The sequence below is a fragment of the Artemia franciscana genome, chromosome 11, assembly GCF_032884065.1.
Source record: "Artemia franciscana chromosome 11, ASM3288406v1, whole genome shotgun sequence".
In the NCBI taxonomy this organism is placed as follows: domain Eukaryota; kingdom Metazoa; phylum Arthropoda; class Branchiopoda; order Anostraca; family Artemiidae; genus Artemia; species Artemia franciscana.
Window position 1 is genome coordinate 31,055,760 of NC_088873.1, and position 24,634 is coordinate 31,080,393.

The 24,634-nt window shown below is 37.3% G+C and overlaps 1 protein-coding gene and 1 long non-coding RNA gene across 3 annotated transcripts in view; one reads left to right on the plus strand and one right to left on the minus strand.

The window, feature by feature from the left end:
• The window catches only part of LOC136033086 (farnesyl pyrophosphate synthase-like), a 125,968-nt gene that overhangs the window by 67,698 nt on the left and 33,636 nt on the right, over positions 1-24,634 (minus strand). For both annotated transcript variants that reach the window (XM_065713692.1, XM_065713691.1), the window contains exon 2: positions 14,565-14,715. In XM_065713692.1, coding sequence (XP_065569764.1) covers positions 14,565-14,715 — 151 coding nt within the window. The remainder of the gene's footprint in view (positions 1-14,564; positions 14,716-24,634) is intronic.
• Positions 1-24,634, plus strand: part of LOC136033087 (uncharacterized) — a 76,444-nt gene that overhangs the window by 47,394 nt on the left and 4,416 nt on the right. The window lies entirely within an intron of this gene.

Below are 24,634 nucleotides of genomic sequence, written 5' to 3' on the forward strand. Positions count from 1 at the left end.
TGAACTTACCATGGCAAAAGCCGATGAAGATGCTTAAAGAGTCTATGCCAAAAAACTTGCTGCTGATAGAGAAAGTCAGAAAAGAAAGCGTGGCGAGGAATCAAAAGAACAGCAAGGAAACAGGCTTGAGGCTGATAGAGAAAGAAAGAACAGAAAGCGTGCCGAGGAATCAAAAGAACAGCAAGGAAACAGGCTTGAGGCTGATAGAGAAAGAAAGAACAGAAAGCGTGCCGAGGAATCAAAAGAACAGCAAGGAAACAGGCTTGAGGCTGATAGAGAAAAAAAGAACAAAAAGCGTGCCGAGGAACTACCAGAGCAACGCGGAAGCAGACTTGCTGCTAAAAGAGAAAGTGAAAAAAGAAGGCGTGCCGAGGAATTACAAGAACAGCAAGAAATCAGGCTTGCTGCTGATAGAGAAAGTAAGAAAAGAAAGCGTGCCGAGGAATCACAATAACAGCAAGAAATCAGGCTTGCTGCTGATAGAGAAAGTAAGAAAAGAAAGCGTGCCGAGGAATCATAGCAACCTGAAAGTTATCGCCTGGCATTCACGTACAACCCAGTCGATGATTATAGCTTGAGTAGATGTGTTCAAATCGGGAAAATGTCTAAAATTTGTCCCTATTGCAATGCCTTGAAATTCAATGGTGAAACAATGGGAATGTGTTGCCCCTCAGGAAAAGTTAAACTTCCTCTATTGGCTGCACCACCAGAGCCATTGAAGACGAATGAATGCTTGCCTGACCTCCCAGTAGACTCAATTTCAGGATGTATACAACTACTTGCTGATTTCTGTAATTTAGTGACGTCCAAATATGAATTGATTGAAAAAGTATTTCCGAATATTCTAAAAAATTATAAAAATAATAAATGGCTAAGTGAAAGAGCGATTCTCGCACCCAAAAATATAGACGTCCACGAAATCAACAATATTGTTTTGACCAAGATTCGAGACCAGGCAGTCCTTTACAAGTCAGTCGACACAGTTTTGGAACCAAATGAAGCGGTTAATTATCCAACTGAATTTTTAAATTCCATAGATCTTTCAGGGTTTCCACCACACGTGCTACAACTAAAAATAGGCGTACCAATAATACTTTTAAGAAATATAAACCCACCAAAGCTTTGCAATGGCACTCGACTTGCCGTAAAAAAAACAATGGAAAACCTAATAGAGGCCACAATCTTGACAGGGCCTTTTGAGGGTGAGGCTGTTCTTATTCCTCGCATTCCCATGATTCCAACGGATCTGCCTTTTCAATTTAAAAGATTGCAATTCCCAATTCGATTAGCATTTGCAATCACCATTAACAAAGCTCAAGGTCAATCATTAGAAAAATGTGGTATAGATCTTAATACTGATTGTTTTTCCCATGGACAATTGTACGTTGCATGTTCGAGGGTCGGTAAACCTGACAATCTATTTATATGCAGCGACAATTGGACAGCGAAGAATGTTGTATATTCGCAAGTTTTACGCAGTTAATTTGTATTGTATCTATCTGTCTATCTATCTATATAAAAACGAGTTGTGTGTATGCATGTTTGTTTGTTTGTAAAAAGAGCGTTTGCATATGATGTCATTATTAGTACATACGGCTTTGTATATGCAGAGACAATGGGAAAGCCAAGAATGTTGTATATTCGCAATTTTTAAGTAGTTTAACTCCTGCAGACGAAATGAACTCTTGCCTAAAAAATTCTAATTTATGGGCACACGTAAAATATTAAAATTAACTACGAATATGCGTGTCCGATTGCAAAACGATGACTCTGGTCAAACAGTAGACTCAATTTCAGGACGTATACAACTACCTGCTGATTTCTGTAATTTAGTGACGTCCAAAAATGAATTGATTGAAAAAGTATTTCCGAATATTCTAAAAAATTATAAAAATAATAAATGGCTAAGTGAAAGAGCGATTCTCGCACCCAAAAATATAGACGTCCACGAAATCAACAATATTGTTTTGACCAAGATTCGAGACCAGGCAGTCCTTTACAAGTCAGTCGACACAGTTTTGGAACCAAATGAAGCGGTTAATTATCCATCTGAATTTTTAAATTCCATAGATCCTTCAGGGTTTCCACCACACGTGCTACAACTAAAAATAGGCGTACCAATAATACTTTTAAGAAATATCAACCCACCAAAGCTTTGCAATGGCACGCGACTTGCCGTAAAAAAACAATGGAAAACCTAATAAAAAGTAAAAATAAATAAAAACTAATAAAAAAACTTAAAAAACTAAAAAAACTAAAAAAGAAAAAAAGGAAAAAAATAAAAATAAAGGAGAAAAACAAAACTAAAAAAAATTAAAATAAAAAAAAAACTAAAAGAAAAAAAAGGGGAAAAATACAAAAATTTATTTCATCATATACCATTTCAAAAACGAATGTATATACAGACCGGGACACCGGGATACAAAAAACGACCGGGACACAGGGAATATAAATGACGACCGGGACACAGGGACACAACTACGACGGGGACGCCGGGAGGCACAGGGGGATATATAAATGACGACGGGGACACAGGGAATGTTCGATTAGCAATCACCATTAACAAAGCTCAAGGGCAATCATTAGAATCATGAGGTATAACTAAAAAAACTAAAAAAAGGTAAAAAACTAAAAACAAAAAAAAAGACCAATTCAAAAACGAATGTATATACAGACCGGGACACCGGGACACAAATGACGACCGGGACACCGGGACACAAGGAATATAAATGACGCCCGGGACACTCAAAGAGAAATCACAGACTGGGACACCGGGACACAAATGACGACCGGGACACAGGGAATATAAATGACGACCGGGACACAGGGACACAACTACAACGGGGACGCCGGGGGGCACAGGGGGATATACAAATGACGACGGCGACACAGGGAATTGTCGATTAGCAATCACCATCAACAGAGCTCCAGGGCAATCATTAGAATCATGAGGTATAGATCTGAATACGGATTGTTTTCCCATGGACCATTATATGTTGCATGTTCAAGAGTCGGTAAACCTGACAATCTATTTATATGCACAGACAATGGGACAGCAAAGAATGTTGTATATTCGCAAGTTTTACGTAGTTAAAAACATATATATATATATATATATATATATATATATATATATATATATATATATATATATATATATATATATATATATATATATATATATATACTAGCTGTTGGGGTGGCGCTTCGCGCCACCCCAACACCTAGTTGGTGGGGCGCTTCGCGCCCCTCCAAGCCCCCCCGCGCGCGTAAGTCGTTACGCGCCATATTAGTTACGCGCCATTGTAGTTGTGTTCCTGTGTCCCACCTGTGAATATAGATAGATTTATATATGTGTTTCAAACTACGTAAAAATTGCGAATATACAACATTTTTGGCTTTCCCACTAGTGGAAGCTTTCCGTTTCCAATTGCCAACAATTGATCTGAAAATGTTTGACCAGAATCATCGTTTTGCAATCGGACACGCATATTTGTAGTTAATTTTAATATTTTTACGTGTGCCCATAAATTAGAATTTTTCAGGCAAGCATTCATTTCGTCTGCAGGAGTTAAACTACGTAAAAATTGCGAATATACAACATTCTTGGCTTTCCCATTGTCTGTGCATATACAAAGCCGTATGCACTAATAATGACGTCATATGCAAACACTCTTTTTACAAACAAACAAACATGCATACACACAACTCGTTTTTATATAGATAGATAGATAGATGGATACAATACAAATTAACTGCGTAAAACTTGCGAATATACAACATTCTTCGCTGTCCAATTGTCGCTGCATATAAATAGATTGTCAGGTTTACCGACCCTCGAACATGCAACGTACAATTGTCCATGGGAAAAACAATCAGTATTAAGATCTATACCACATTTTTCTAATGATTGACCTTGAGCTTTGTTAATGGTGATTGCAAATGCTAATCGAATTGGGAATTGCAATCTTTTAAATTGAAAAGGCAGATCCGTTGGAATCATGGGAATGCGAGGAATAAGAACAGCCTTACCCTCAAAATGCCCTGTCAAGATTGTCGCCTTTATTAGGCTTTCCATTGTTTTTTTTACGGCAAGTCGCGTGCCATTGCAAAGCTTTGGTGGGTCGCCTATTTTTAGTTGTAGCACGTGTGGTGGAAACCCTGAAAGATATATGGAATTTAAAAATTCAGATGGATAATTAACCGCTTCATTTGGTTCCAAAACTGTGTCGACTGACTTGCAAAGGACTTCCTGGTCTCGAATCTTGGTCAAAACAATATTGTTGATTTCGTGGACGTCTATATTTTTGGGTGCGAGAATCGCTCTTTCACTTAGCCATTTATTATTTTTATAATTTTTTAGAATATTCGGAAATACTTTTTCAATCAATTCATTTTTGGACGTCACTAAACTACAGAAATCAGCAGGTAGTTGTATACGTCCTGAAATTGAGTCTATCGTATCATAAATGTCTTTTTGTTCCGACGTTAACTTGTAAATGTTATTTTGTACATACGACAATAGATCATTCGTACTGTAACTTTGTTCACGATCCAATTCTACACATGTCGAAACAGCAGCGATACGGTTAGGTGAAGGCATTCCCAAATCCTGAAGAGGTTTGTTTGCCATACATACGCACAAATCTTCTATAATAACTAAAAGCCATTTATTATTTTTATATTTTTTTAGAATATTCGGAAATACTTTTTCAATCAATTCATTTTTGGACGTCACTAAACTACAGAAATCAGCAGGTAGTTGTATACGTCCTGAAATTGAGTCTATCGTATCATAAATGTCTTTTTGTTCCGACGTTAACTTGTAAATGTTATTTTGTACATACGACAATAGATCACTCGTACTGTAACTTTGTTCACGATCCAATTCTACACATGTCGAAACAGCAGCGATACGGTCAGGTGAAGGCATTCCCAAATCCTGAAGAGGTTTGTTTGCCATACGTACGCACAAATCTTCTATAATAACGAAAGTGTCGTTATAAATTTCTGATGTAAAATCAAAAGTCATTTCTGACGTCTCTAACTGTTTTCGATGGAGTATATCTTCGGACATTTTTGACTTATATTTTTCCCATAACTCTGTAGGAGCTGATGGAGAGCAAGTGTACGAATTTGACTTGGGGTTGACGTTTCGCACGCGTCATTGATGCAGTTATCCCAGTGTTGGTCATTCTCCAATAAATTCAGAGCTTGGCATGCACTACGGTAAGTGTCATGTATAGTACCGTTTACAGTTCTCAAATACTCAAAGGATTTCGGACCGGGTACATTCACCAAAAGCAGGCGTAGAAAGAAGCATTCATGTTGATTGGGGTGAACGGTGTAGAGTCTTCCTATCGTGGTGTCTTTGAAGATGGTAGGTTGGCCGTAAACCCACTGGTTATCTACTTCGATGGTGGTACCGTTGCCATTGTAGGTTTTTCAGTCATTTTACAATTAGAAATTTCTCTTTCAACGGTCTTCTTACAATTAAAAATTTGTCTTTGAACGATATTCTTAAATACCTGTGTCCTGGTCGTCATTTATATTCCCTGTGTCCCGGTCGTCATTTGTGTCCCGGTATCCCAGACTGTAATTTCTCTTTTTTCTTTTTTCAGTTTTCTTTTTCTTCTTTATTTTTCAGCTTCACTATGAAATACATATCGCCGAACCTTTGTTTTTTTAACTAAAATCTGGTAGTCATTGATGACCTTATCCAAGTCAAAATCCCAAACCCAATCATCATCGCTATCATTTTCAGTTTTAATATGTTTTGACTCTCGCTGTCCAGGTGGATCTTCATCTAACTGCGCGGTTTTGCGTTCTTTAGCCTCAAGCCTGTTTCCTTGCTGTTCTTTTGATTCCTCGGCACGCTTTCTTTTCTGACTTTCTCTTTGGCATAGACTCTTTGAGCATCTTCATCAGTCATTGTAAACTTAAACATTAATAGAATTCTACGCGAACATATGTCTTATATAACTTGAATGACGTCACCTTCAAAGCAAAAATGATGGCAACTAATTTCATGACGTCAGCCGAAACATGACGTCACCTGATCCACGATCCACAGATCCACAGACAACTTATTTTTATATATATAGATATATATATATATATATATATATATATATATATATATATATATATATATATATATATATATCTATATATATAAAAAAAAGTTGTCTGTCTGTGTGTCTGTCTGTGGATCAGGTGACGTCATGTTTCTGTGTCGGCTGACGTCATGAAGTTAGTTGTCGTCATTATTGCTATGACGGTGACGTCATTAAAGATATTTAAGACATATATGTTCACGTAGAAATCTATTAATGCTTAAGTTTAAAATGACTGATGAACTTACAATGGCAAAAGCCGATGAAGATGCTCAAAGAGTCTATGCCAAAAAACTTGCTGCTGATAGAGAAAGTCAGAAAAGAAAGCGTGCCGAGGAATCAAAAGAACAGCAAGGAAACAGGCTTGAGGCTAAAGAACGCAAAACCGCGCAGTTAGATGAAGATCCACCTGGACAGCGAGAGTCAAAACATATCAAAACTGAAAATGATAGCGATGATGATTGGGTTTGGGATTTTGACTCGGATAAGGTCATCAATGCCTACCAGATTTTAGTTAAAAAAACAAAGGTTCGGCGATATGTATTTCATAGTGAAGCTGAAAAATAAAGAAGAAAAAGAAAACTGAAAAAAGAAAAAATGTAAAAAACTAAAAAATACTAAAAAGAAAAAACACTCAAAGAGAAATTACAGACCGGGACACAAATGACGACCGGGACAGAGGGAATATAAATAACGACCGGGACACTCAAAGAGAAATTACAGACTGGGATACCGGGACACAAATGACGACCGGGACACAGGGAATATAAATGACGACCAGGACACAGGTATTTAAGAATATCGTTCAAAGACAAATTTTTAATTGTAAGAAGACCGTTGAAACAGAAATTTGTAATTGTAAAATGACTGAAGAACCTACAATGGCAACGGTACCACCATCGAAGTAGATAACCAGTGGGTTGTTCCATATTCCCCATTAGTGCGAAACGTCAACCCCAAGTCAAATTCGTGCATTGTTTGGCATCATTTTAACAACTTGCTCTCCATCAGCTCCTACAGAGTTATGGGAAAAATATAAGTCAAAAATGTCCGAAGATATACTCCATCGAAAACAGTTAGAGACGTCAGATATGACTTTTGATTTTACATCAGAAATTTATAACTACACTTTAGTTATTATAGAAGATTTGTGCGTACGTATGGCAAACAAACCTCTTCAGGATTTGGGAATGCCTTCACCTAACCGTATCGCTGCTGTTTCGACATGTGTAGAATTGGATCGTGAAAAAAGTTACAGTGCGAATGATCTATTGTCGTATGTACAAAATAACATTTCCAAGTTAACATCAGAACAAAAAGACATTTATGATACGATAGACTAAATTTCAGGACGTATACAACTACCTGCTGATTTCTGTAATTTAGTGACGTCCAAAAATGAATTGATTGAAAAAGTATTTCCGAATATTCTAAAAAATTATAAAAATAATAAATCGTTAAGTGAAAGAGCGATTCTCGCACCCAAAAATATAGACGTCCACGAAATCAACAATATTGTTTTGACCAAGATTCGAGACCAGGCAGTCCTTTACAAGTCAGTCGACACAGTTTTGGAACCAAATGAAGCGGTTAATTATCCATCTGAATTTTTAAATTCCATAGATCTTTCAGGGTTTCCACCACACGTGCTACAACTAAAAATAGGCATACCAATAATACTTTTAAGAAATATCAACCCACCAAAGCTTTGCAATGGCACGAGACTTGCCGTAAAAAAAAACAATGGAAAACCTAATAGAGGCCACAATCTTGACAGGGCCTTTTGAGAGTGAGGCTGTTCATATTCCTCGCATTCCCATGATTCCAACGGATCTGCCTTTTCAATTTAAAAGATTGCAATTCCCAATTCGATTAGCATTTGCAATCACCATTAACAAAGCTCAAGGTCAATCATTAGAAAAATGTGGTATAGATCTTAATTCTGATTGTTTTTCCCATGGACAATTGTGCGTTGCATGTTCGAGGGTCGGTAAACCTAACAATCTATTTATATGCAGCGACAATTGGACAGCGAAAAATGTTGTATATTCGCAAGTTTTACGCAGTTAATTTGTATTGTATCTACCTATCTATCTATCTATATAAAAACGAGTTGTGTGTATGCATGTTTGTTTGTTTGTAAAAAGAGCGTTTGCATATGACGTCATTATTAGTGCATACGGCTTTGTATATGCACAGACAATGGGAAAGCCAAGAATGTTATATATTCGCAATTTTTACGTAGTTTAACTCCTGCAGACGAAATGAATGCTTGCCTGAAAAATTCTAATTTATGGGCACACGTAAAAATATTAAAATTAACTACAAATATAAGTGTCCGATTGCAAAACGATGACTCTGGTCAGACATTTTCAGATCAATTGCTGGCAATTGGAAACGGAAAGCTCCCAGTAGTGGGAAAGCCAAAAATGTTGTATATTCGCAATTTTTACGTAGTTTGAAACACATATATAAATCTATCTATATTCACAGGTGGGACACAGGGACACAACTACAATGGCGCGTAACTAATATGGCGCGTTACGACTTACGCGGGCGGGAGGGATTGGGGGGGCGCGAAGCGCCCCACCAACTAGGTGTTGGGGTGGCGCGAAGCGCCACCCCAACAGCTAGTATATATATATATATATATATATATATATATATATATATATATATATATATATATATATATATATATATCTATATTCACAGGTGGGACATAGGGACACCACTACAATGGCGTGTAACTAATATGGCGCATAACGACTTACGCGCGCGCGGGGGCTTGGGGGAGCGCAAAGCGCCCCCACCAACTAGGTGTTGGGGTGCGCGAAGTGCCACAACAACAGCTAGTATAGATATATAGATTAATGTCTTGTCGGAAGATAAATGTGTATAGGTATTTCATTCAATTATTACGTCATATATGCTTTTAAACTGTACGATTGTAACGTCATTCATCAAGCTTGGGCATGAAAATATAGTTTTTTGTCAAAATTGATTCTTTTCAAAAACTATTTTATTTTTAAATTACAAACAGCACTAGTTGAAGCAATTTAGGCTTGCGGCTGATAGAAAAAGTAAGAACAGAAAGCGTGCCGAGGAATCACAAGAGCAACTTGAAAACAGGCTTGCGGCTTCAAGAGATAATTCCAAAAGAAAGCGTGCCGAGGAATCACAAGAGCAACGTGAAAATTATTACATGGCATTCAGGTACAGCCCAGTCGATGATTATAGTAGATGTGTTCAAATCGGGACTAAGTCTAAGATTTTTCCCAACTGCAAGGCCTTGAAATTTAATAGTGAAACAATGGGAATGTGTTGCGCCTCAGGAAAAGTTAAACTTCCTCAACTGGCTGCACCCCCAGAGCCATTGAAGACTTTGCTTACTGGAACTACGTCAGAATCTAAGCGTTTTTTATCAAAAATCAGAAAATATAACTCATGTTTCCAAATGACGTCGTTTGGTGCCCAAATCGAAAATCCAGATCAATATATGCCTACTTTCAAAGTAAAAGGGCAAATTTATCATAGAGCAGGGTCCCTTCTACCATTCTTAGGCGAGAATCATAAATTTTTACCATTGTACTTCATCAGTGATAGAAATTCTGAATTGAATGCACGATGCGAAATTTCTCCCGACGTTGAAAGGACAATCGTTTCCCAATTGCAATATCTTTTCTACGAAAATAATCATTTTGTGCGTCTGTTCAAAACAGCCATCGATTTGATGCCTATTGATACGCATAAAATTGTTATTTCCGCTGACAAAACGCCTCCTGGCGAACATGTGCGTAGATACAATGCTCCAACTATCGACGAAGTGGCAATCGTTATTGTCGGTGATCAGTTTTTACCTCGAGATATTAATCAACATAAGCGAAACGCTCAGTTGGTAAGAATTGCTGAAACTCATCGATGCTACGATGCCCTACAATATCCTATCATTTTTTGGGATGGAGCCGACGGCTATCACTTTAACATTAAATTGATAAATCCAGCCACTAACAAAGAAATGATTAAGAATTGCAGTGCATTGCATTATTATTCCTATAGACTAATGATTCGGCAGGATGAAGACAATTATATTTTAAAATGCCATCAATTGTTTCACCAATACATCGTTGATATGTATGCAAAAATTGAATCAGAACGTTTGCTATTTATCCATCTGAATCAGACCAAGCTCCACTCTGAACAATACATTCATTTGTGAGATGCAGTTGTAAATGACGGTAATACCACAAACGTTGTAAGATTAACGATTTTACCTTCGTCATATGCTGGCAGTCCCCATCATATGCATGAACATGCTCAAGATGCTATTGCGTATGTTCGTCTCTATGGTCGTCCAGATTTATTTATTACATTTACATATAATCAATCTTGGGACGAGATACAGCAGCTTTTACTTCAAGGACAATCGGCGGTTCATATACATGACATTACGGCCCGTGTCTTCCGGCAAAAGTTGAAATCACTGATGAACTACATAGTAAAACTTGAAGTGTTTGGGTCAGTGCGATGCTGGATGTACTCAGTGGAATGGCAAAAACGAGGATTGCCACACGCACATATACTAATCTGCAGCATATACTAATCACATATACTGATACATTATAAAATTACTTCTAATGAAATTGATGATGTGATTTCCGCTGAAATACCTGATGAAAATGTCGATAAGGGGTTATATGATATTGTTTCAAAAAATATGATACATGGACCCTGCCGTGCACTGAACGAAAATTCACCATGCATGGCCAAAGGAAGGTGCACAAAGCAATATCATTGACTTTTAGTACCCAACACAATTACTGGCAATGATGGTTACCCACAATATAGAAGAAGATCTACTGAAGATGGAGGTAAAACAGCAATAATAAAGAAGCGTAACGGTACCACCATCGAAGTAGATAACCAGTGGGTTGTTCCATATTTCCCATTATTATCAAAAACATTTAATGCACACATAAACGTTGAATACTGTAACTCCGTAAAGGCAATCAAATAAATATGTAAATATGTCAACAAAGGCAGTGATATGGCAGTTTTTGGCTTGCAGTCCGAAATCAAAGATATCAACGAAATCGTACAATATCAGGCTGGAAGATACATAAGCAGTAATGAAGCTGTTTGGCGAATTCTTTCATTTCCGATACATGAACGTAGTCCAGCTGTTGTTCACTTAGCGGTAAATTTACAGAATGGTCAACATGTTTATTTTTCAGAATCAAACATGCAACAAAGAGTCCTGAATCCACCGGATACAAAGTTAACTGCTTTCTTTTCGCTATGCAACGTCGAAAACAGGGTAAGTCAGTCGAAGGCCATCCTACCATCTTCAAAGATACCACGATAGGAAGACTCTACACCGTTCACCCCAATCAACATGAATGCTTCTTTCTACGCCTGCTTTTGGTGAATTTACCCGGTCCGACGTCCTTTGAGTATTTGAGAACTGTAAACGGTACTATACATGACACTTACCGTAGTGCATGCCAAGCTCTGAATTTATTAGAGAATGACCCACACTGGGATAACTGCATCAGTGACGCGTGCGAAACCTCACTCCAAGTCAAATTCGTGCATTGTTTGGAATCATACTAACAAATTGCTCTCCTTCAGCTCCTACTGAGTTATGGGAAAAATATAAATCGAAAATGTCCGAAGATATACTCCATCGAAAACGAATAGAGACGTCAGATATGACTTTTGATTTTTACATCAGAAGTTTATAACTACACTTTAGTTATTATAGAAGATTTGTGCGTATGTATGGCAAACAAACCTCTTCAGGATTTGGGAATGCCTTCACCTAATCGTACCGCTGCTGTTTCGACGTGTGTAGAATTGGATCGTGAACAAAGTTACAGTACGAGTGATCTATTGTCGTATGTACAAAATAACATTTCCAAGTTAACGTTGGAACAAAAAGACATTTATGATACGATAATGCATTGTGTCGATAACAACGTTGGAGAAATTTTCTTTTTGGATGCGCCAGGAGGTACTGGTAAAACGTTTGTGATAAAACTGATTCTGTCATCAATTCGATCAAAAAATGATATAGCGTTGGCAATTGCGTCGTTCGGAATAGCCGCAACGTTGCTGCCTGGTGGAAGAACTGCTCATTCCGCTTTGAAATTGCCTCTGAATTTGCATTCTACAGAAACTCCCACGTGCAATATTTCCAAACCATCTGGGATGGGTAAAATATTGTAGCAATGCAAACTTATTATTTGGGACGAGTGCACAATGGCACACAAAAAATCGCTCGAGGCTCTGGATCAATGCTTGAAAGATTTGCGACAGAATTCGAAACCCTTTGGCAGCACATTAATATCGCTTGCGGGAGATTTCAGGCAAATATTATCTATAATGACCAGATCAACTCCTGCAGACGAAATGAATGCTTGCCTGAAAAATTCTAATTTATGCTCACACGTAAAGACATTAAAATTAACTACAAATATACGTGTCCGATTGCAAAACAATGACTTTGGTCAAACATTTTCAGATCATTTATTGGCAATTGGAAACGGAAAATTCCCAGTAGACTCAATTTCAGGACGTATACAACTACCTGCTGTATTCTGTAATTTAGTAACGTCCAAAAATGAATTGAATGAAAAAGTATTTCCGAATATTCTAAACAATTATAAAAATAATAAATGGCTAAGCGAAAGAGCGATTCTTGCACCTAAGAATATAGACGTCCACGAAATCAACAATATTGTTTTGACCAAGATTCGAGACCAGGCAGTCCTTTACAAGTCAGTCGACACAGTTTTGGAACCAAATGAGGCGGTTAATTATCCATCTGAATTTTGAAATTCCGGAGATCTTTCAAAGTTTCCACCACACGTGCTACAACTAAAAAAAGGCGTACCAATAATATTGTTACGTAACATAAACCAATCAAAGCTTTGCAATGGCACGCGACTTGCCGTAAAAAAAAAACAATGGAAAATGTAATAGAGGCCACAATCTTGACAGGACCTTTTGAGGGTGAGGCTGTTCTTATTCCTCATATTCCCATGATTCCAACGGATCTGCCTTTTCAATTTAAAAGATTGCAATTCCCAATTCGATTAGCATTTGCAATCACCATCAACAAAGCTCAATGTCAATCATTAGAAAAATGTGGTATAGATCTTGATACTGATTGTTTTTTCCCATGGACAATTGTACGTTGTATTTTCGAGGGTCGGTAAACCTGACAATCTATTTATATGCAGCGACAATTGGACAGCGAAGAATGTTGTATATTCGCAAGTTTTACACGGTTAATTTGTATTGTATCTATCCATCTATCTATCTATATAAAATGGAGTTGTGTTTATGCATGTTTGTTTGTTTGTAAAAAGAGCGTTTGTATATGACGTCATAATAAGTACATAAGGCTTTGTATATGCACAGTCAATGGGAAAGCCAAGGATTTTCTATATTCGCAAGTTTTACGTAGTTCAAAACACATATATAAATCTATCTATATTCATAGGTGGTACACAGGGACACAACTACAATGGTCTGTAACTAATATGGCGCGTAACGACTTACGCGCGCGGGGGGGCTTGGGGGGGCGAAGCGCCCCCACCAACTAGGTGTTGGGGTGGCTCAAAGCGCCACCCCAAAAGCTAGTATAAACATATAAGGAAAAGAAATCAAATCACCACTAGTTTCCATAAAACAGCGACCTTCATATCATCCGACTATAAAAAACAATTTATAGCGTCTCCAAAAAGTGTCATCCTGCTAAGTAATTTGCTTCTTACAGAAACCAGGTTAATGAATCTATAATTACAACTCTCACCATTGTCATCACCCTCCTTATAAAGGGATTAATTAAAGTTTTCTAAATTTACCAGTTGCCTCTCCTCTTTCAAAAATCATGTTTATAATCTTTAGAAATTAAAGCCATATTCCAGAAACTCATTTACAGTACTGTCAGCAAATGAGATCTTGTTTTTTTTTTATCTGTTTTTTTTTGTTAATTTAATAGTTTGTTTTAGTTTTTTAATTAATTTTTTTAGTTTTCTTTTAATTAATTGTTTTTTAATTTTCATACGAGCAACACTCGAGAATTTGGATCGCGAAGATCAGATAAACACTATAGAAATTTGGATCACGAAGATCAGATAGGACAATAACAGGTTAGTTTGCAATGCATAGTGATAGAATATAATGTCTCACCATGGATGTTTTAACTAAGATTTGGGATTTGGCAAGGACCGAAGAACAGGAAATTATATTTTTCCAGGACAAGGGGCTGCTACCAAAAGTAAAACACTGCGTCGATGGACACACCTTGGCTTTGTACTCTTACGAGAAGCAACGTTATTTATTTATTATTACTTATTTATTTCTTTTATTATTTATTTATTAATCACTATTTATTTTTATTATTCTTGGTCCGTACCACTACTATAGAAAAAGGCTTACAGTGTTTATCCACTTAGCTACGTCTGGAATATTCTGACACCTTGAATGTTTTATAATTTGACTGATGACATTTGGGAAGAATTTATGAAATCCATCTTCAAGATTTTCTGGATTTGGGCAAGATTTTGAGGTAGAATCACTCTTCTTGTCCCTATAGAAAATGAACTTATAGTATTTGCCTATATTATTTATATAGCACTATACCAAAAAAAAGAAAAAAAAAGAAAAACAAAATTCCATGGCACCACCACTATATTGCCGTGCCGTAAAGTAGAATGAATACCTCACTTATCAACCCTATGTCAAATAAAACACCACAAGCTTGCCTTTTTCTACCCGACCAGGAAATTTGACGTAGCGAAACTGAAGCGATGCAAAGGAGGTAAAGGATACGGCACTGGACTCTAGTGTCCCTACTGGTAATGCTGTTCTTCGTTTCTTCGCTCTTCAGACAGGAAGTGGAGTGGGAGTTTTTGAAACAAATTTTGTCACAAGCTAGGTAGGTAATTTTATTCAAAAAACAATACAATAAACTTTCATTCATCAGCTAAAAAAAATAGGCCGCAATGGCCTGTAAGCATAGCTGACATCAAATGCGATCCATTTCTTTAAAATATTTCACTTATCATCAAAAAGAAAAATAAATAAGATAAATAAACTACAAAAAAAGAAAAAAACACAAAAAAGAAAAAAAAACACAAACTAATGATCAATTTAACAAAATGGGGGGAGATACCCTTCTCTCAATATAAAATACTCAGCATTACTAATTGTTCAGAAGATTGGCCTTGAGGCGACGTTTCAGCTGAGGCAGACTTTCTGATTCCTTAACCTGCTGTTGGAGTGGATTCCAGACGGATGGTCAAGTGAGGTAAAATTTTCAAATCAACATAAAATTGGTGTGTTTTTTACAGCTGAATAATTATTTCATTTCAAAGATATGTCAACTGAATATACACAATAAAAAAGGCCAAGCTATAATTCTTCTTTTAAACTAATTTAATTACTTGAAGGACAAATTACACCATGGGATTAACTCCAGTTGAAAACCTCTATAAGATGAATTATCATGCGCCTCCTTCTTTTTTATTGTCCTTGTTTTTTTGTCACCGCCAGTGGTTTAATGAAATAGGTGTCCATATGACTAACCACCGTGTAACTAAACCCCAAGCAACTGAGCCCGTGTAAATAAACTACCGTGCAACAGCACCCTCGTGTAGCCAAACCCCCCTATAACTGAACCACCGTGCAACTGAATCCCATTTAACTGAATCTCCGTGTAATTGAACCCTAATATAATTAAACCCCAGCAGAACTGAGCCCCGAGCAGCTGAACCCTCGTGCAACTGAACCATCATGCCCAGTTTTTCAGTATTATAAAAATGTGAGACAATATCACTTGGTGAAACACAAGTTAACTTAGATGTTCAACTTTGTTGGAATGGTTTGTTTTTTGCAAGTCATAACATAAACGCCTGTCAAAGCTATGTTTTATTTTCACAAAAAAAAAGAAAATCAGATGTCACAAACCATTAAAGCAGATTTATTTCTCCTTTTTTCAGATGAATCAAACCTTTCTGAACGTTGAGTAAAAAACATCTATGTTCAAAATATTTTGCGCTTTGAATCTAGATAACGAATTTTGATTAGATATCTTTTACGAGATTGCAGCTAAAAAGCATATGGGAGGGGGATTGGTTGCACTCCAGCCTTTTTTCATCATTCCTTCAACAAGCCCTGTGAGTTGAAGCTTCATACCCTTAGGTTTATAACCTCATTTTTTCTCGACATATTGCAGATACGTCTTCTGGTAACGTTGGATGCATATAGTAACTTCTGATTTAGTTGAAGATGCTCCTAAATATTTTTCAAACGATGTGGCTGCTGATACCATCAGCAAATCTAGATATTGCTGGTATTTCCTTTTCACAACCAATAAAGGAAAAATGTTTTTGATTGTGTTTGGCATTCTTCTTGACATTTCTTCGAAGTTTGACCTTAATACTCCATGCCTTTTTTATTTCTAGGATCAAACATGACCTCTTTTCTTGATAAAAAAAAAGCTTATTTATGATACCAATAAAAAGGTAAAGAATAAGGCATTGGACTTTACAGTCCCTACTGGCGGTGTTGATGTCTGTTTCTTGGCCCTTCAGCCAGGAATTGCAACGGGGGGCTGAGGGCAAACCATCCTTTGCTTTCACAAACCCTTCTGTTTACCTTTCCCAGATTTTTCCAGGTACCCATTTAGAGCTGGGTCAAGACTGGCTGAGCTTACAGAGTCACACCACTGACCCCCTTCCCGAACCATATAATTGGGTACGCTAGGATTGGACCCCTCGCCCTCTCTGACAAAGGATCCTAAATCCAGCGCACCAATCCGCTCGGCTAGGACGGCCAATATGTTGTGCTATGTTACCAATAGGCTGCTTGCATAACATACAGCCCTTGCACCAGAGGCTTAGGGTTGTGAACCCTGGAGGCATAGTTATTTAACCTTTGAAAACTGTTTTAAATAAAATTGCTATCTCGAAATTTAGATTGGATGCATTTGGGAAAAAAGAAGGTGGGTGTGACGGCCCTCCAATCGCTTTTGATTCTTATAAAAGTGCACTTGAACTTCGGATTCCTAATTGAATGAGCCCCTCCAAAGTTCATACAATTTTTTTTTTCATAAGAACCTTATTTGTTAACCATGAGCAACTAGGCTAACTTGCATTCCTTGTCCCCGGAACTGCTGGCGGGGTCGTTGCTTAGTCCAGATGAACCTTTTTTATTTTTAGATGCACCAGATTGACCTTTAGACTATTTTGAACGAAATGATTCTTTTTTGACCCTATGCATTTGAGGAAAAAGTGGTGGTTAAGAGGGAGAGGCTGATTGTCCTCTGATTACCTTTGATTCTTCAAGGTTGAACTTGAACTTTCGATTTCATATCGAATAAGCCTCCTCCATAGTTTGTACGATCATCCTTCCGTAAGAACCTAATATTTTTCATATAAGAGCATTATATTCTCATTTCCTGTTTATCTTTCATAGAATCATACCCTTGATAGGACTTCCATTCTACTAGGAAGGTATAATTATGATCCTTGCTGTCAGTATATTCATTTACAATAAGCTTGTCCAGCTGCTTCGAAGCTAAAAATATTATGACTGTTGATGGGTGTAAGGAATGAACCACTATTTTTAATGGGAATTCTGTATGATATCATAATATCACCATAGGTTGAATACTCTCACCCTGCGAAAACCAAATTTTCCCTTTAAGGCGTGATCCATCTAGATCCAATTTTTTTCTGACAGAAAATATCAGTATTTTGATTTTCAGAAAAAATTACCAAGCCGATTTTGAGAAAAAAAAAGTATACATATATGCACATAATTATTGCTCATCTATCTATCTATCTATCTATATATAAAAATAAGTTGTCTGTCTGTGTGTCTGTCTGTCAGGTGACGTCATGTTTCTGTGTCGACTGACATCATGAAGTTAGTTGTCGTCATTTTTGCAATGACGGTGACGTCATTAAAGATATTTAATCATGAAGTTAGTTGTCGTCATTTTTGCTATGACGGTGACGTCATTAAAGATATTTAAGACATATATGTTCACGTAGAATTCTATTAATGTTTAAGTTTAAAATGACTGATGAACTTACAATGGCAAAAGCCTATGAAGATGCTCAGAGTCTATGCCAAAAAACTTGCTGCTGATAGAGAAAGTCAGAAAAAAAGCGTGCAGAGGAATCAAAAGAACAGCAAGGAAACTGGCTTGAGGCTGATAGAGAAAAAAAGAACAGAAAGCGTGCCGAGGAATCAAAAAAACAGCAAGGAAACAGGATTGAGGCTGATAGAGAAAGAAAGAACAGAAAGCGTGACGGGGAACTACCAGAGCAACGTGAAAGCAGACTTGCTGCTAAAAGAGAAAGTGAAAAAAGAAGGCGTGCCGAGGAATCACAAAAACAGCAAGAAATCAGGCTTGCTACTGATAGAGAAAGTAAGAAAAGAATGCGTGCCGAGGAATCACAAGAACAGCAAGAAATCAGGCTTGCTGCTGATAGACAAAGTAAGAAAAGAAAGCGTGCCGAGGAATCAGAGCAACCTGAAATTTATCGCCTGGCATTCAGGTACAGCCCAGTCGATGATTATAGCTTGAGTAGATGTGTTCAAATCGGGACAATGTCTAAAATTTGTCCCTGCTGGCAGTCCCCGTCATATGCATGAATATGCTCAAGATGCTATTGCGTATTTTCGTCTCTATGGTCGTCCAGATTTATTTATTACATTTACATGTAATCAATCTTGGGACGAGATACTGCAGCTTTTACTTCAAGGACAATCAGCGGTTCATAGGCATGACATTACGGCCCGTGTCTTCCGGCAAAAGTTGAAATCACTGATAAACTACATAGTAAAACTTGAAGTGTTTGGGTCAGTGCGATGCTGGATGTACTCAGTGGAATGGCAAAAACGAGGTTTGCCACACGCACATATACTAATCTGGCTACATAAAAAAATTACTTCGAACGAAATTGATGATAAAAATGTCAATAAGGGGTTACATGATATTATTGTAAAAAATATGATACATGGAACTTGCGGTGCACTGAACGAAAATTCACCATGCATGGCCAAAGGAAGGTGCACAAAGCAATATCCTCGACTTTTAGTATCAAACACAATTACTGGCAATGATGGTTACCCACAATATAGAAGAAGATCTACTGAAGATGGCGGTAAAACAGCAATAATAAAGAAGCGTAACGGTACCACCATCGAAGTAGATAACCAGTGGGTTGTTCCATATTCCCCATTATTATCAAAAACATTTAATGCACACATAAACGTTGAATACTGTAACTCCGTAAAGGCAATCAAATACATATGTAAATACGTTAACAAAGGCAGTGACATGGCAGTTTTTGGCTTGCAGCCCAAAATCAAAGATTTCGACGAAATAGTACAATATCAGGCTGGAAAATACATAAGCAGTAATGAAGCTGTTTGGCGAATTCTTTCATTTCCGATACATGAACGTAGTCCAGCTGTTGTTCACTTAGAGGTACATTTACAGAATGGTCAACGTGTTTATTTCACGGAAACCAACGTGCAACAAAGAGCCCTGAATCCACCGGATACAACACTAACAGCTTTTTTTCGCTTTGCAAAAATGATTCTTTTGCAAAAAAACTGCTGTATACTGAAGTGCCTTCGTATTACACGTGGAATAGTAAAAATAAAGTATTTGAACGTCGAAAACAGGGTAAGTCAGTCGAAGGCCAACCTAACATCTTCAAAGATACCACGATAGGAAGACTCTACACCGTTCACCCCAATCAACATGAATGCTTCTTTCTACGCCTGCTTTTGGTGAATGTACCCGGTCCGACATCCTTTGAGTATTTGAGAACTGTAATCGGTACTATACATGACACTTACCGTAGTGCATGCCAAGCTCTGAATTTATTGAAGAATGACCAACACTGGGATAACTGCATCAATGACGCGTGCGAAACGTCAACCCCAAGTCAAATTCGTGCATTGTTTGGCATCATTTTAACAACTTGCTCTCCAACAGCTCCTACAGAGTTATGGGAAAAATGTAAGTCAAAAATGTCCTAAGATATACTCCATCGAAAACAGTTAGAGACGTCAGATATGACTTTTGATTTTACATCAGAAATTTATAACTACACTTTAGTTATTATAGAGGATTTGTGCGTACGTATGGCAAACAAACCTCTTCAGGATTTGGGAATGCCTTCACCTAACCGTATCGCTGCTGTTTCGACATGTGTAGAATTGGATCGTGAACAAAGTTACAGTACGAGTGATCTATTGTCGTATGTACAAAATAACATTTGCAAGTTAACGTCGGAACAAAAAGACATTTATGATACGATAATGCATTGTGTCGATAACAACGTTGGAGAAATTTTCTTTTTGGATGCGCCAGGAGGTACTGGTAAAACGTTTGTGATAAAACTGATTCTGGCATCAATTCAATCAAAAAATGATATAGCGTTGGCAATTGCGTCGTCCGGAATAGCCGCAATATGCTGCCTGGTGGAAGAAATGCTCATTCTGCTTTGAAATTGCCTCTGAATTTGCATTCTACAGAAACTCCCACGTGCAATATTTCCAAATCATCTGGGATGGGTAAAGTATTGCAGCGATGCAAACTTATTATTTGGGATGAGTGCACAATGGCACACAAAAAATCGCTCGAGGCTCTGGATCAATGCTTTAAAGATTTGAGAGGGAAGTCGAAACCCTTTGGCAGCACATTAATATTGCTTGCGGGAGATTTCAGGCAAACATTACCTATAATACCTAGATCAACTCCTGCAGACGAAATGAATGCTTGCCTGAAAAATTCTAATTTATGGGCACACGTAAAAATATTAAAATTAACTACAAATATGCGTGTCCGATTGCAAAACGATGACTCTGGTCAAACATTTTCAGATCAATTGCTGGCAATTGGAAACGGAAAGCTCCCAGTAGACTCAATTTCAGGACGTATACAACTACCTGCTGATTTCTGTAATTTAGTGACGTCCAAAAATGAATTGATTGAAAAAGTATTTCCGAATATTCTAAAAAATTATAAAAATAATAAATGGCTAAGTGAAATAGCGATTCTCGCACCCAAAAATATAGACGTCCACGAAATCAACAATATTGTTTTGACCAAGATTCGAGACCAGGCAGTCCTTTACAAGTCAGTCGACACAGTTTTGGAACCAAATGAACCGGTTAATTATCCATCTGAATTTTAAATTCCATAGATCTTTCAGGGTTTCCACCACACGTGCTACAACTAAAAATAGGCGTACCAATAATACTTTTAAGAAATATCAACCCACCAAAGCTTTTCAATGGCACGCGACTTGCCGTAAAAAAAACAATGGAAAACCTAATAGAGGCCACAATCTTGACAGGGCGTTTTGAGGGTGAGGCTGTTCTTATTCCTCGCATTCCCATGATTCCAACGGATCTGCCTTTTCAATTTAAAAGATTGCAATTCCCAATTCGATTAGCATTTGCAATCACCATTAATAAAGCTCAAGGTCAATCATTAGAAAAATGTGGTTTAGATCTTAATACTGATTGTTTTTCCCATGGACAATTGTAAGTTGCATGTTCGAGGGTCGTTAAACCTGACAATCTATTTATATGTAGCGACAATTGGACAGCGAAGAATGTTGTATATTCGCAAGTTTTACGCAGTTAATTTGTATTGTATCTATCTATCTATCTATCTATATAAAAACGAGTTGTGTGTATGCATGTTTGTTTGTTTGTAAAAAGAGCGTTTGCATATGACGTCATCATTAGTACATACGGCTTTGTATATGCACAGACAATGGGAAAGCCAAGAATGTTGTATATTCGCAATTTTTACGTAGTTTGAAACACATATATAAATCTATCTATATTCACAGGTGGGACACAGGGACACAACTACAATGGCGCGTAACTAATATGGCGCGTAACGACTTACGCGCGCGGGGGGGCTTGGGGGGCGCGAAGCGCCACCCCAACAGCTAGTATATCTATATATATAAAAATAAGTTGTCTGTGTGTCTCGAGTGACGTCATGTCATCATGTCGTCATGTCGTCATAAAGTTAGTTGTCGTCATGTTTGTTATGACGATGACGTCATTGAAGGTATTTAAGATATTCGTTCAAAGACAAATTTTTAATTCTAAGAAGATTGTGGTAGGAAAACTTTTTAATTGTAAAATGACCGTAGAACCTACAATGGCAACAGCCGAGGAAGCTGCTCAAAGAGTCTATGCCAAAAAACTTGCTGCTGATAGAGAAAGTAAGAAAAGAAAGCGTGCCGAGGAATCACAAAAACAGCAAGAAAACAGGCTTGCGGCTGATAGAGAAAGTAAGAACAGAAAGCGTGCCGAGGAATCCCAAGAGCAACGTGAAAACAGGCTTGCGGCTTCAAGAGATAATGCCAGATTAGGAATGTGCAATTTCCGTCAACGAAGGCGTGTCGAGGAACTACCAGAGAAACGTGAAACCAGACTTGTTGCTAAAAGAGAAAGTGTAAAAAGAAGGCGTTCCGAGGAATCACAAGAACAGCAAGAAAACAGGCTTGCGGCTGATAGAGAAAGTAAAAAAAGAAAGCGTGCCGAGGAATCACAAGAGCAACCTGAAAATTATCGCCTGGCATTCAGGTACAGCCCAGTCGATGATTATAGCTTGAGTAGATGTGTTCAAATCGGGACTATGTCTAAAATTTGTCCCTATTGCAAGGCCTTGAAATTCAATGGTGAAACAATGGGAATGTGTTGCGCCTCAGAAAAAGTTAAACTTCCTCTATTGGCTGCACCACCAGAGCCATTGAAGACTTTGCTTACTGGAACTACGTCAGAATCTAAGCGTTTTTTATCACAGATCAGAAAATATAACTCATGTTTCCAAATGACGTCGTTTGGTGCCCAAATCGAAAATCCAGATCAATATATGCCTACTTTCAAAGTAAAAGGGCAAATTTATCATAGAGCAGGGTCCCTTCTACCATTCTTAGGCGAGAATCATAAATTTTTACCATTGTACTTCATCAGTGATAGAAATTCTGAATTGAATGCACGTTGCGAAATTTCTCCCGACGTTGAAAGGACAATCGTTTCCCAATTGCAACGTCTTTTCCACGAAAATAATAATTTAGTACGTCTGTTCAAATCAGCAATCGATTTGATGCCTACTGATACGCATAAAATTGTTATTTCTGCTGACAAAACAACTCCTGGCCAACATGTGCGTAGATACAATGCTCCAACTATCGACGAAGTGGCAATCGTTATGGTCGGTGATAAGTTTTTACCTCGAGATATTATCTTCTATATATATATATAAAAATAAGTGACGTAATGTTTGTGTGTCGACTGACGTCATGTTTGTCGACTGATGAAATTACAGACCGGGACATCGGGACACAAATGACGACCGGGACACCGGAACATCTATATATATAAAAATAAGTTGTCTGTCTGTTATGTCTGTTACACTATGTCTGTTACACCAGATTATATCTTCTATATATATAAAAGAAAACAAACTAAAATGTAAAAACTGGGAATTGCATAAATATTTCGAAATATTTTGACAATAGATTAAAGTAATTCGAAAAAAGAAAAATGCTAAAAAACTAAAAAGAAAACTAAAAAGAAAAAACTAAAAAAAAATAAAAAATAAAAAAAAATTAAAAAAAGAAAAAACCTAAAAAGAAAAAACGTAAAAAAATAAAAAAGATAAGAAACTGAAAAGAAAAAAAACTAAGAAAAGCTAAAAAACTAAAAAAAGAAAAAACTAAAAAAAATGGGAATTGCACAAATATTTCAATATATTTTGACAATAGATTAAAGTAATTCAAAAACCTTAAAACAGATACCCAAAATTTGACGTTTAATATAAATTGTTGGAGCTTTAGCATGCTTGGCACGTAAATATTTTTCCAAGCGTCAATGTTAGAATGAACATTGACAAATTGAACAAAACAAATCAATAAAAAGAAGAAACTAAAAAAAGAAAAAACTAAAAAAGAAAAAAAAACTAAAGAAGAAACTGTATCTATATATATAAAAATAAATTGTATATATGCATGTTTGTTTGTTTGTGGGTTTGCATTTGACGTCATTATAAGTATATAAGGCTTTGTATATGACGTCATTATAAGATGACACAACAGACCGGGACACAAATGACGACCGGGACACAGGGAATATAAATGACGACCGGGACACTCAAAGAGAAATTATAGACCAGGACACCGGGACACAGATGACGACCGGGACACCGGGACAGAGGGAATATAAATAACGACTGGGACACTCAAAGAGAGATTACAGACTGGGATACCGGGGCACAAATGACGACCGGGACACAGGGAATATAAATGACGACCAGGACACAGGGACACAACTACAACAGGGACGCCGGGGGCACAGGGAATGTTCGATTAGCAATCACCATCAACAAAGCTCAAGGGCAATCGTTAGAAAAATGCGGTATAGATCTGAATACGGATTGCTTTCCAATGGACAAT